Source organism: Triticum dicoccoides, chromosome 2A (genome assembly GCF_002162155.2).
Source record: "Triticum dicoccoides isolate Atlit2015 ecotype Zavitan chromosome 2A, WEW_v2.0, whole genome shotgun sequence".
NCBI lineage: Eukaryota > Viridiplantae > Streptophyta > Magnoliopsida > Poales > Poaceae > Triticum > Triticum dicoccoides.
This window is the reverse complement of record NC_041382.1, coordinates 514,196,144-514,209,672: the sequence shown is the minus strand read 5'-3', so window position 1 is coordinate 514,209,672 and position 13,529 is coordinate 514,196,144. Positions and strand designations below refer to the sequence as shown.

The 13,529-nt window shown below is 49.2% G+C and overlaps 1 protein-coding gene, 1 long non-coding RNA gene and 1 pseudogene across 2 annotated transcripts; 2 read left to right on the top strand and 1 right to left on the bottom strand.

Annotated features, from left to right (window-relative positions):
* Positions 1–5,987: 5,987 nt before the first annotated feature.
* On the top strand, positions 5,988–7,590 carry LOC119359505. The gene is made up of 2 exons (XR_005172574.1): positions 5,988–6,309; positions 7,276–7,590. It is a non-coding gene; the product is annotated as an uncharacterized LOC119359505 (long non-coding RNA).
* A 444-nt stretch (positions 7,591–8,034) lies between these two features.
* LOC119355107 (probable F-box protein At2g36090) lies at positions 8,035–9,837 on the top strand. The gene has a single exon (XM_037621893.1). The coding sequence runs from the start codon at positions 8,463–8,465 to the stop codon at positions 9,348–9,350; it is 888 nt and encodes a 295-aa protein (XP_037477790.1). The 5' UTR covers positions 8,035–8,462; the 3' UTR covers positions 9,351–9,837.
* A 145-nt stretch (positions 9,838–9,982) lies between these two features.
* On the bottom strand, positions 9,983–11,965 carry LOC119355108 (annotated as a pseudogene).
* Positions 11,966–13,529: the final 1,564 nt, after the last annotated feature.

Here is a 13,529-nt window from a genome sequence, read left to right as displayed (position 1 = left end):
GACCTCAAAGGAGATTTGGGATTGCCTTCATGACATGTTCCAAGGTGAAGTTCATATTCAAAGATCTAGGTTGGATTTGCTAGAGTAAGAGGCCAATTTGATTGCGAAGAGTGATGGTGAGACCACGAAAGAGATATATTAAAGGTTGAAGACTCCTGTTTTCGATTTGAGGAACTTTGGGTGTACTTGAGTGGTTGATCATTTTTTTTCATTGACAAGTTTCTTGGGGCCATGGTTTTGATCGATAATAGTATGCTCATGTTCATTCATCAACGACCGGACTTTGAAACCATTTCTCCCAATGAAGTAGTGGCAACCTTCACCACCCATTATCCGTTGAAGGTTAAGTTAAACCAAGCCATTGCAATTGCTCGCAGGACCAAGAGCTCAAATCTCGCTTTGATGGCCTAGAAGGTGCTTGTGCATGCACCAAGAGAAGAAGAAGAAGGTCCTAAAGAAGATTACGATGGCACTACTTGCCCGATTATTGACTTCTAGGAAGACTTAACTCTCTTGATCGAGAAATATTTGTGCACCATGCAAACGAATGGAAGAATCTCAAAGGCAAGTCCTTTGTAAGAAGTGTTGCAATTGTGATAGCCCACAACACTATGTTGTGGGTTGCCCCTATGAATGAAGAGAAGACAAGATCGAGAAGCTCGTTCTCAAGAAGAAGTTCACCAAGAGCAAGGACGACAAGACAGTTGTTCATGAGGAGTACAGGTCCTGCCGTTATTGTGAAATCCACTTCCTCCCCCTCTACCGCCGGCCTCTTCGACGGCCCCAATGAGAACAAGCCCATCACTTATCGGTGCCTCATGGCTAAAGAGGTACTAGCAAAGTCCTCATCTAACCCACCCCATTTCAGTCTCAAATCTTCTAGTACTTTGTATGCTTCATGTAACGACGATCTGGAGGATGAATGTGAAGGTCGTGTGAATGATGATGAGGATGCCTCGTTGACCTTTATCAAGACTCTTCGGGTGAGGCTCTTGCTTGTTTTAGTATTCTCTTGAAGTTACTTGTCGAACACGATGAGTACATTGAGAATGTTGAAAACTTCCTTATAGTGGAAAAGGAGATAATCGAAGTCCTCGAGCAACAGACCACATGTTGCAATGCAGCATCGCCATCAAGTCGTGGCAGCATGTCTACAGCTGGCCATACGTTGCAACGTAGCATCGCTGCCGGTGTGCCATCAACGTCCTTGTAGTCTCACCTGTAGCAAAGCGAGATGAACAGTGGACATGGGTGTGGCATCGGAGCCTAGGTTGCAGCTAGGTGTCGCCCCAGGAAGCCGCTTGCAATGGCGATGCCAATTTGCAACATGGATGTTGTTGTGCTTGCAACACTGCCACCCCCTTTCTTGTTGCGTCCGGTGCTTACTCCCTTACAGCAGCGGTGACAGCTCGGTCGTGAGCTATGAGAGCTAGTGATGGGCGGCAGAGAGATACAAGAGGGAAGAGGAGGGATGAGAGGGTGCCCGAGGAAAAAAAAAGAAACGTATGGATGTGATCGCGAGAAGACAAGGCCGTAATCAGCCGATTGTTTCTAAACATTCCCTAAGAAATGTTATTTGGGCAGACATTAACATGAATGCTTAATCTACCCAATATTCCATGTGAGTGGTCTAAAGTACCTGCAGACTGTAGAGGAGTAACATTTAGATTGTGGGTTTAGCTGTAATATGCTGGGCTCTTTGGAACAAGCAACATTTTGAGTTAACATGTTATGCATGTTTCCTTTATTTATTGGGAAGGTTGCAAGGTGAAGCTCTCACAGATTTGAGGGGCTGCTCATCTACAAGCTGACCCTCTGCGACATCAGTAAGTGATGGGGAGGAGCGGAGGAGGCAAGCAACGAGCTGCGGACGGATTCTAGCTTTGGAGGGCAAGGATGAAGATGCTAATACTAACTTGTTACTCAATCTGACGTTACATCGTACTGAGAGCTAGGTACAGTACATAATACAATTACATCGGGATTAACCAAAACATAAAAGAAAAAAGAAGGTATCACAGAAGATTGCACCAAACTAGTACTGAAATTGTTGTCGCGTGGATGAAAACCAAACTTGTAAGATGAGTTCTCGTGCATGATCATTCTAGCTGTTACAAACATACCAAGTCTGTGCAACCCACTCTCTATTGAGTGATTCTGGAAGAACCAGCGACATCAAGTTTGATGCAGCAAGGTTCACATGCCATGATGGCCAGCCATGCTTGCCATAAAGAGATTAGGACTGCAATACCTAGATAATGATGTCACAGGGACCCATAATAAAAGCCACTCGGGTCTTAATTATTTGCTCAGTCAATCTTATGTCAAATCTGATCCTATTGCGAGAACGACCTGCATTTGGTTAGGGAAATAGATAGATTCTTTAGGAAGAGCAAATTCGTGTCTTAATTTATTTATCTCTGGTCATTGGCTCTCAGTCAATCTGAAAGTTGAAAATTGAGGAGCAAAGATCATGTTAAGAGCAACTCTAGCAGACCCCGCATCCGCCCCCGACCCGCAAAATAACCGCCAAAATGCGGGTACGGGCTGAAAAGCCTACCCGACCAGACCCCGCATCCCGTCTCGGCCCGCAAAAAATTTTAGGGGGCGCGGCAAATTCACGACCCCAACCCGGGAAAACGCGGGTATCCCCCTCGCGGCTGCGGTGCCCTGCATCACAGAGAAGCAGTTCGCGGGAGGGACATTTCAGCCCGCGCTCTTTTCCCCCTCCTCCCGCCGCCGCCCGCCCTTGTTTCCGCCCGCCCGCCGCCGGCGATTCCGGCCATATCTGCGAGCAGAATCGCTCCGCGGGGCCGCCCCACACCCTCCCGCGCCGAGCCGCTGCACCGCCCCTCCGGATCCGGCGAGAAGAGCTGCCCCCTAGTCGCCCGCCGCCGCTGGAATCGACCACCGCCGAGCGCACCACCCTCGTCGCCGCCGACCGCATCAAACTCCCCACTGGTTAGTCCCTTTTTTGTGATTTTTGCGAGCTGTGTAGTAGATTGACGCGCCGATGTGCGTGTAGATGGAGTTGACCCCGTGCGAGAAGTTCTTGCTATCTGATTCGTCCGATTCGGACGACTCGGATGTGGAGACCATGCTTGCGACCTTTAGGCAGCAAACATTGGTCATGGCGCTTGCCGTGAAGGAGCATGAAGACGAGTACCGGAAGAGGAGGCGAGGATCTGCTGTCGGGCGTCTGTGCATTCTGCGGAATCGCCATCTTGGAAACGAGATGTTGATGCAAGATTATTTTTCGGAGAATCCTACATATCCTGCACACCTCTTCCGCAGAAGGTACCGAATGCGCTGATCCCTTTTTGTGAAAATTGTTGAAGCTTGCGAGGCAAATTGCCGGTATTTCACTCAAAGAAGGAATGCCGCGGGCTTAAAGGGATTTAATGCATATCAAAAAATCTCCGCAGCTATGCGGGTGATTGCATATGGCGTTCCGGCTGATTATGCCGATGGGTATCTTCGCATTGGTGAAGATAGCACAATTGAGTCTGTGCGTAGATTTGCGAAAGTGATCGTCCGTGTCTTTGGTCCCGAGTATCTTCGGGCACCAAATGAAGATGACACAAAGAAATTGATGGCAGCTAAAGAGAGGAGAGGTTGGCCTGGGATGCTAGGTAGCATTGATTGTATGCATTGGAATTGGAAAAATTGCCCCAAGGCTTGGCAAGGAATGTATTGTGGCAAGTCTCGTGATGCAACAATTGTGCTAGAGGTTGTAGCATCCGGAGATTTATGGATTTGGCATTGCTTTTTTGGTATGCCCGGCACACTCAATGATATCAATATGTTGCAACGCTCTCATTTGTTTGCTAGGCTTGCTAGTGGTGATGCTCCTGCTTGCAACTACACTATCAATGAGCATGAATACACAAAGGGGTACTATCTTGCAGATGGTATATATCCTCCTTGGTGCATATTTGTCAAGAGCATCAAAGAACCCAAAACTAAAAAAACAATGTGAATTTGCAAGGGTGCAAGAGGCAGCCCGAAAAGACATTAAAAGAACATTCGGTGTTTTGCAATCTAGGTTTGCCATTGTCCGTGGTCCTGCTCGTTTTTGGGATAAGAAAACCCTGAAGAACATCATGACTTGCTGTGTTATCCTGCACAATATGATTCTTGAAGATGAGAGAGGAATGAACTTAGAATTCTTTTACGACAATGTGGGTAACTGTGTCAAACCAGTTAGAGACCCAAACCGCATTAGAACTTTTCTTCAGACATACAAGGAGATTGAAAATGCAGACACACACTTTCAGCTACAGAAAGATCTCATTGAGCACCATTGGCAAAGGGCTGGACAGTGACTAATTTTTGTATTCATTTGTATTTGTATTCATGACAAGTTTTGTATTGCATTATTTTAAGTTTGCTACGGTGATTTGAATAATTATTTGTGATGCGGATGATTATTGTTTTATGTTTGATTTGAATAATTCAGTTTGTTTTCGATTGTTGTATTATGTTGGATTTGAGATTTGCGGGCTGATGATATACGAGGATGCAGCGGCGCAAAAAGCAGAACCCGCATAGCCGACCTGTAAAAAAGCATATTTCACGAATATATTTTTTTACGGATCCGTTTGAGAAAGTCTGCATCTGTGCCAGCCCGCGCCGGCTCGCAAAAACTGTTTTGCGCGAACTGTAAACGCGTTTTGCGGGCCGGCGTTTTGCGGGGTCTGCTAGAGTTACTCTAAGCTTATCATGTGGCTTAGACACGGAATCATAAATTCCCGTGTCAACGCTCCCATTTTGACATGAAATCTCCGAGCTGACTGAACATCTCAAGAAGAAAAGGCACGTTGTTTCAGTGGTCTGGAAAAGAAGAGAGAAAATACGCGTGGTTTTTGAGCCTCCTATGTACAGTACTCCAGTAGGACCTCATATGATAAGACATTAATCTCCTCCAACTGCCCCTTGGCCAGCGGCCCAGATGCCGATCGATCGCCCGAGGAAGAAGATGCATAGACATATGGCCTCTCCTTTCCTCAAGAAGAACGATGGATGTGCTTTGACGCAATCAAGTCCCCAGCACACTGTCTGCGGAATTAAAGCCTTCCCATACACCGGGACTAGCTCAAGAAACTCCGACGGCCACTAGTACCTAATATCATCCGAGCACGCACGGTCGTAATGTTCATGAGATGAAAGATACGCTCATGAATGGTACGCCACGCGACGCGAGAGCACGTCCCTTGCGTTTACATGAACGACGATGGAGTCCACCCTTCCATCCTTATCACGACCGGCCGTCGCTCACCATCGTGCATCGCGGGGAGGAAAATGTTGGGCCGGCTAAACAGACCCGTGATGCAGCAGAGCAGCCACATCCCGAGACTCATTTGCAGGTCTCTGCTTCTTCAGGGTCTGTATTTTTTAACAAATTTGACCCTTTTGAGCGACTTGAGGCACATCTGGCCCTTAGACAAAACTAATTTAGAATCTGGCCCCGGGATCAACGCCACATAGCACGGCGTTGAAGTTGTACATGTCAACGCCACACTACATGGCGCCGAGATGTATAAGTTTGACGCCATACTATGTGGAGCCGAGCAAATCTGACCCTTAGGGTTTTTATGGGTCCATCTGAAGTCGGCTCCATGTAGCACGGCGTCGATCTTGTACATGTCGGCTCCGTGTAGTGTGGCGCCGACATATACAACTTCGGCTCCATGCTATATGGCGCTGACCCAGGGGCCAGATTTCGAATTAGTTTTGCCCAAGGGCCGGGCATGCCTCAAATCGTGCAAAAGGGCCGGATTTATCAAAAAAGAGTACATATCTGGTGGAAACCACATATTCAGTGGAAGCACGGAAACTTCATCATGTGCCGTTGGATAGGAAGTGTATGGTGTGAGATGATAAGATGTACAAACTGCAAAAACAACCCCGTAATCTTAATGTACGGTGGTACATTATCCTAACGGAAGCTGAGCCATCCCGTGCCTTAATCCATGGAGCTATCCCGATTCAATTTTCTTCCATCAACAACTAGGGTTAGGAGATCTGGAGATGGTGGCTTCGACCAACAAGACGCCCTCGTTCCGCGCACGGCCGGCGACCGGCGACCGGCGCGACTAATTCCTCTCCAGCGGCTGCCTTCTCTCCTCTCCGGCCGGTGGCCCACTGCGCCAACCCACCACGACGACCTCGTTCCCGCAGGGCCGGCGACCGACCGGCGCGGCTAATTCCGTTGCGGCAGCTGGCTTCTCTCTCTCCGACGTATGGCGCACTGGGCCAATCCTCCTCTGAGCGCTCCCCATCGAATTGGTACTGGATCCAGGTCCGAAGGTATGAGGATTTCTATCACATTGTTCATCTTCTATGATGTGCCATATTCTCTTCTAGTTGGGCTAGATTTGCCAAGGAAATATAGAGGACAAGGTCGTGGATTCTGGTTGTCTCTTTCAAGATTAGCCTTCTGAACAGGATCTACAAAGCCTTTTTCCTCAACTGAAGCAGTTTCAGTAGCCTCTCTGTAGATCTGAAAATAAGCATATCTAGAAAACTTTTTACACTAGATATAGCCATAAAGCAACCACGTACACAGTCATTTATCACAAAAATCTGTCACCAACTGGAATGTAGAACACTTGAACTCTCAGTTTATGTAATGCAAAAAACACATATTTCCAGCATGCATAGTCCATGATCAAAGAACTAATTATACACTGAAAAACTGGGCACACAAGATCAATGTACACGCAAACCAAGATCCAGCAAGTTCAGTTTAGATTTTCGTCTTGAGGAAGTTGGTAAAGTCTAATTCATCTGGTATGTAGTTGTTATATTAATGCAGCAACAGGTATGTCCTATCATGCTAAGTTGACAATACTGTAGAACATGATGGTTGTTCTAGGCATATTTATTAGTGTATAGTTATTAAATGAAGGAAATCATTACTTCTTATAGACTTTTGTGTGATATGCTGGGATATAAGAAAGGAGTTGAAACTGTTTGAGCATAGGAAAATTGTATGAATGATGTTAGCTATCAGTTTTAATTTATATTGCAATTGATTGGGGAAGTGAGCTGAGATTAGGTATTCCTAACATTTGAATGTTCTTTCTAACATGATTACGGTACATTTATTTGGACTTAGTTTAGAGAATACTTCTAAAATTTTGCTTGCTAATAAATACAACACATTGATGTATCTATATTTGTAGATTTGTTTCGAAATTCGTTTCAAAAAATTAGGTATAATTTCTTGCTATTTTTCCTAGTGCCCTGACCAATTGAACTTTTTTGTTCCAGGTTGCATGGTGGCACTACTGGCTTCAGCAAATTATTAGGACTAATATACTATGGCATTGTGATGTTCTTATCTAGTGTACTGGAGCCATTAGCTATTGGCGCTAGACTTATGCAAGTTATTAGCTAGCTATGTGCTTTATGACTGATCCATGTATAAAGCTGCAGATTTGCCATCAGTTAGTGATGCTCTATTTTGTAACTTTGTACTGTAGTAAAGCATTATCTTAAGTGACTGAATAAGATTGATGCTGCATAATGACACTGTGTGCAACTGACCTGATTGCTTTAAGTTTATTATTTAAACAATGATTTCAATTGTTGGAATGTGCTGTGCGAAGTGCAGGTGTGTTCTGGAGCTGGGCAATGGTTTTGATTATGGTTGACGAAAATGATCTGGGCAATGGTTTTGGCTGTTGTTTGTTCTACTTGGATTTGCAAGGAACTGGGCAGACTTCAATATTATATTATGATTCTAATCTAAACGCTATTAGGATATCAAATATCGAATTAAGCTAGCTCTGATATGGGGATCATATATGGAGAAGCACAGGTGTACGTGGGGACATGTGCAGACTTGTTGTAATACTTGGAATCAATAGGGGGTTATGTGTAAAATAGAATGCTGGCAACTGGCGTTTTTCTGCAAAACTGCATGTAGCAGTTATGGCTGAATCTAGTCCATAGATACAAGATCCAACAGCCTATGCTCAAGTTTTCATGCTTTCACTGAATATGTGGTTTCCACCTGATATTGTCTCATCAAAAAAATACTCAGGGTCTCTGAATGAATAGTATCTGCAGGCATACAGACCACTGCACAATGGATCTCGCAGCCCAACTGGACCAGTGTCGTGCACTCATCCATCGTCTACGTAGTAGTTTCGATCCTTCGGGGGTGAAAGAGGAATGGCAGGCTGCGCGTTCAGTTACGGGACCCCCATTGACCAAGTGCCACGCGTGCAGCCGGCACGGCCTGAGCCGTACAAGCGCCGACGCGTGCAGCCTGCGCGCCTGCCACCGCGCCCTGCCACACCACTGTACTGTACATCGCGAAGTTATACTGGTCGGGCCGTCGTTTCCCCGGAAACCGGGGCGCGCATCCTCGCCATCTATATAGCCCGCCACGCACAGCCAAGCGAGACACTCAAAGCTTCCATCGCCGATCTTCAGGGACCGAACGAAACGACATGGTGGCCACGATCGAGGACCTGCACGCGGACGTGCTGGCCTGCGCGCTGCGCCGCCTGGACGGGCGCTCGCTGGCCGCCGCGAGCTGCGCCACGGCGGGGCTCCGCGCGCTCGCCGCGGACCCGGACACGTGGCGCGCGCTCTGCCTCGCCGAGTGGCCGTCCCTCGCGGCCCAGCACTGGCTCCTCTCAGCGGTGCCGCCGCGCCGCCTCTTCGCCGACGCGTCCCCTTTCCCTTGCCCGGACGCCGGGGAGCCCGGCGCCGGCGGCCTCCCCGCGAGGCTCGTCTCCGCGGTGGACGTGTACTGCAGGGGCGCGCCCGTGCTGTCCCGCGTGGCGGAGACGCCCGCGTCGTCGCCGTGGTTCCTCAGCTCGCCGTTCCGCGTCGACGCCGTGGACTGCAAGAAGCCGGCGCCGGTGGCGGCGGCGTTCTCTCCGGCGGAGCTCGAGCTGAGCTGGGTGGTCGTCGACCCCGCCCGCGGCCGGGCGGTGAACGTGTCGAGCAGGCGGGCGGTGGCCCTGGGCCGGCACTGGTACACCGGCGAGACGCTGGTGTGGTTCGCGGTGGTGCTGGGCGGGTGCAACTTCGAGACCACCGTGGCCTGCTCCGAGGAGGCCGGGCACGTCAGCGAGGTCAGCCTCGCCGTGGAGAACGCCGACGGCGCGGCGGTGAGCGGCGAGGGCGCCCTCCGGCTTCTGGCCTCGGCAATGGAGGGGCCGAGAAGGGGAGGCGAGAGAGAGCGGGAGGAGGCCAAGGCGAGGTACGAGGTGTTCGTCAAGAGCAAGAAGGGGAGCAAGGCGCGAAGAGAGGTGCTCGTTGACCTGTGCTGCTCCGCCGCCAGCGCCGTCGCCGTGATGGCCTTCTTTGCCACCGTCGTGCTCCGGTAACAAGTTCTTTTTGCCACCGACGGGCGGATCCAGCAATGAGTTCATTCATGCATGATGATGTAGGTGCACAGTAAGCATCATGCGTGAAATGAATTGTTTCGTGTAAGATTCCTATATGGCATTTCTGCGCTCCAAATAAGACGGCATCAAGCAAGAACTAACGTATCCCGCAAAAAAAAAGAACAAGAACTAACGTGTATTTACATCTTCTCCCTGGCAGCTAGAGTGTTACATCCATTCGAGTGACAAACTTTTCCTCCTAATAAATTTAGGTGAAAATGACAGAGAAGTGGAGAGACAGAAAAATCTGCCATGCAATGTGTGACATTCAAATGACACAGTTCTCCCTCCTTAGGTATGGGGGGAAAAGTATCTACCACTGAGTGCATTGGCAGCCACAGTACGCAAGTACGATCAAAATCTACTGTTCCCCCACCTACAGCAATTAATGAAGTTTCTTTGAAGTACTCCTGCTAAGTAGGAACAGCAAAGCATTGGCTCCAGGGCAGCCACGGGGAAAACATTGTTCTAGCACAGGATTGCATCAGCAACCTGTCGATGTCCACGAGGTTTAAAGAACAGGAACATCATCTGATATGCCCTTGGATGTGTTGTTCTTGCAAAACATAAAATTCAGCACAATATTACGCGTCGATTACATTAAAAAATTATGTTCTTGCAAAACATAAAATTCAGCATAATTACACATCGGCTTTTCTCTAAGAGCATCGCAATCTACTTTATTTATATTATTTTTGAAGCTACAAGCATCAGCACAACACGCATTTTTTTCAGGTGTTGCCGACTGGCTTAGGAGGGCCTCTTGCTATTGGAACTACGTCTGCGGCACGGTCCTGTTTAGCCTTTGCAATGTCGACATATATAACTCGCCCATTAAGTACCTGTTGCAAGCTTGCATTGCTCAGCTCTTCTTTTTTTTCAAATGGAGCGGCAAAAAATACAGATTACTGATATATTGAACTAGCAACAGCACTATAGTGATAAACGCACGGTTCCTGCTAGTTCTTCAAAAGAAGAGAAGAAAAGAAAAACTTGCCTTGCCGTTCATCTCTTCCCGTGCTTTACTGGCCTCTTCCTCGGAGGCAAATTTCACAAAGCCGAATCCTTTTGATCGGCTGGTCATCTTATCCGTGACAATGGTTGCTGAGCTCGAATAATAACAAGTTGCAACTTAGATCGCAACAACAAGCAAAACAACTAGCAGCGGAAGTTTGTTCTGGCAAGTGACAAGGATAAACCTTCTAATACTTGGCCATAGCGCGTGAAAGCTTCTGCTAGGCTGTCTTCCGTTGCAAATTGTGACAAGCCTGTAATACGATTAAAAACTAAGACTGTGTCAGAGAGACAGTTCGTTCCTAAATTGCATGTAACAACTGTATCCAACTGAACAGAGCCCAACGATTCTCAAATATGTAGGTTCTTCGATCCAGTAATAATTTCAGCTTGGATGGAGTGAGACAAAAATATCTTTTATATCAATCAACTGAGAAATATATTAGTGCCAAAACCCAGAGTACTTGCAAGAAGAACATGAAATGAACTGAAATTAGTATGTTAAGTGTTAACCCATGATCGTTCATTGTAGATCAGCAGCAACTAACAAAAGCTTATATGTTGTACTAATAAAATCTAGACATAATGATAGGAAAAAATTGAAGTTATAATAGTGAAGTTGACCTTAGTAATGTATAACAAATGCTAGTTTGAATTACTTCGGCTCTTTTAGTTAAATTTACCCTTTTTTGAAAAGATGGTAAACCCTTTTAATTAAATTTACCTAAGTAACCTGATCACTCATGTGGCATTTATAATGGAGCGAGAGGTATTCCATGCTTTTGGTTATAAAATCCAAGAGCGTAAGCCCCTACATAGCAGGTCCTACTCACTGTTGGCATGTTGAAGGCAGACATTTTCGGAACAAAAACCGGAAGATATATAACATCTGGTTACCCATGCTGATCTGATCAACAAAATCTCTGCTAAAAGATGGGTTACATCTCCTAAACTTATTCCCGAGAGCATTAGTTGTCACTTAAGCTAGCAAAACAAAATGAGCAGCCACGTATGGCAAAGCATCTATGAAAGATCACCACAAGTAAAACACAAGCAGATGCACTGGTAAATGGCAGTATTGCAATTTGTCGAACAAGGCATGAAACTGCTGCCTACACGAACGAGCATTTCGTCGAACACTTGCTATGCATGCGTCCACGGAGCCACGAGCGCATTCACACGCTTCTTGTAACCGCTGCACGCGTGAGAGCCGAGAGAGAACAGCGGTTTGAAGTGAGACTGGCCGGGGATGTGATGTAAGGGGGGATGTGCGGTGCGCGTCAGGAAACGGGAGTGGAGGGGTGAAGACTTTAACCTCCGATGAAGAGCTTGTGTGTGATGCCGCGAGAGTGCGTGAGGAGCAGCGGGCGCGTGGCGCCGCCGGCGGGGGTCCGTGTGGAGGTGAAGGCCAGACGCGGGAGGCCTCACGCAACGCCGCCATGGCCATGGCTATGCCTTCTTTCCTTTCCTTGGGAAGCGGGGTGAGTCGGCTGGGGGGACGGAGCCGGGAGAAGCGGGCGGCCAGTTCGTCGCTAGGGGCGTGTTTGTTACCGCATACAGTCCAACCAGACCCGCACGAGAAGTTGTTTTTTTCAAGAGTACACCTAAGCGTATCATACTTTTATAGAAGGCAGAATGATAAGTACAAGATGACTATCACTCGCTGCGAACAACGAGTGTAGCACAACTACCACATCCAGGCCATCAACAACCACACAACACTACAAAGCACAAGCGCTTGCCCAACAGATAACAACACCGCGTCTCAACCCATGTCGGCACCTCCGAGGACCAACTGCTCCCACAGAACTTCACTTGCCAACGCACCAGCCACCCTGAATGCCGAAGAGGAAGTGGCAAGTAAATGGCACTTGATCCGATCCGAGGAAAACACTGTCTTGGACACACCGACGATGGCCGTGCATAGCGCCGCCGATAATCAAAATTGGGCCACAGCGAACATCGGAGGAGAGCAACAAGTAACCAGGCCATGTCTCCAAACACGATGCTCTCAACAGAGAAACGAGGTCAAGTACGCCGCCATCATGCCGATCCGACCGAATCAAGGCTTTTGCCCGGAGCCAACAACCAACTCCAAACGAGCGAGGGAAATGTCGAATACACTCGGCAACGCCTCCAAGGAGGGAAATGACACCCACGGGCGCCACCGCCGCCGGCCCAGCAAGAGCCGTGCAAGATTTTCATCCCAACATCACACATTTCACCACCTCGAAGGAATTGGGCAGCACCATCCAAGATGCTTCGCACCGCCGCCACCGCAGCGCCTCGCCGTCGTAGCTGCATAGCCGAGAGCCACCGACAGACAGCACAGCATGAAAAACACCGCCCACCAAACACCTACAACCTGGCCAAGGATTCGCAGCCACCCAACTTCTCCAGCAAGGGCCAGGACCGCCACCGAAGGCTATCATCCGCTCCAAGTGACAGCCTTGCGGCGATCCAACACCAAGCCGCAGACAACTCCCACGCCGGCACCACCGAGAGAGCACCGTCGCTCACCACACAAGCCCAGAGGGGCCCGGACGCTCGCTGCTCGCCAGGAACTCCATCCTAGCCGAGCCATCGCTGCTCCGCCACCAATCTGGACGGTGGTTCGCACCGCCATCTCCAGCACGCGCTGTCGCCACCAAGCCGTCACACCACACCACACCGCTGCAGACCCCGCCAAGACTCCATGCCGCCCGTTGTGCTCCGTCGTCGGCCACCACCACACCAAGCTCCCAATGCAACCGCCAGCACCACCACCGTGCCTGGCAGTCATGGAGGTCCGGCGTCACCACGCCTGCCGGCAGCCACGACCGAGAACGGGCCGGCCAGATCCAGATCCAAAGAAGAGGATCGGGGCGGATTCGAAACCAGCGGCCATCACCGCCGCAGGCAGCACCATCGTACGGGGCTCAAACCACCCCCGCAGCCACCGCGCCAGGCCGCCGCCGCCGCGAATCGCGGAACCACGCCACCAAGCGCCGCCGGAGACCGAGCCACGCGCCATGGCCATGGGATGGGGAGTCGCGCCATGGAGAGGCCCCGCCGCCGTCGGCCCTGCCCGGGAGCGGCCCTCGGCGGCAGCGAGGGGGATGGGAG

Bases quoted from the DNA above. Each gene is read 5' to 3' on its own strand.
- LOC119355107 (XM_037621893.1), top strand. From the start codon at position 8,463: ATGGTGGCCACGATCGAGGACCTGCACGCGGACGTGCTGGCCTGCGCG.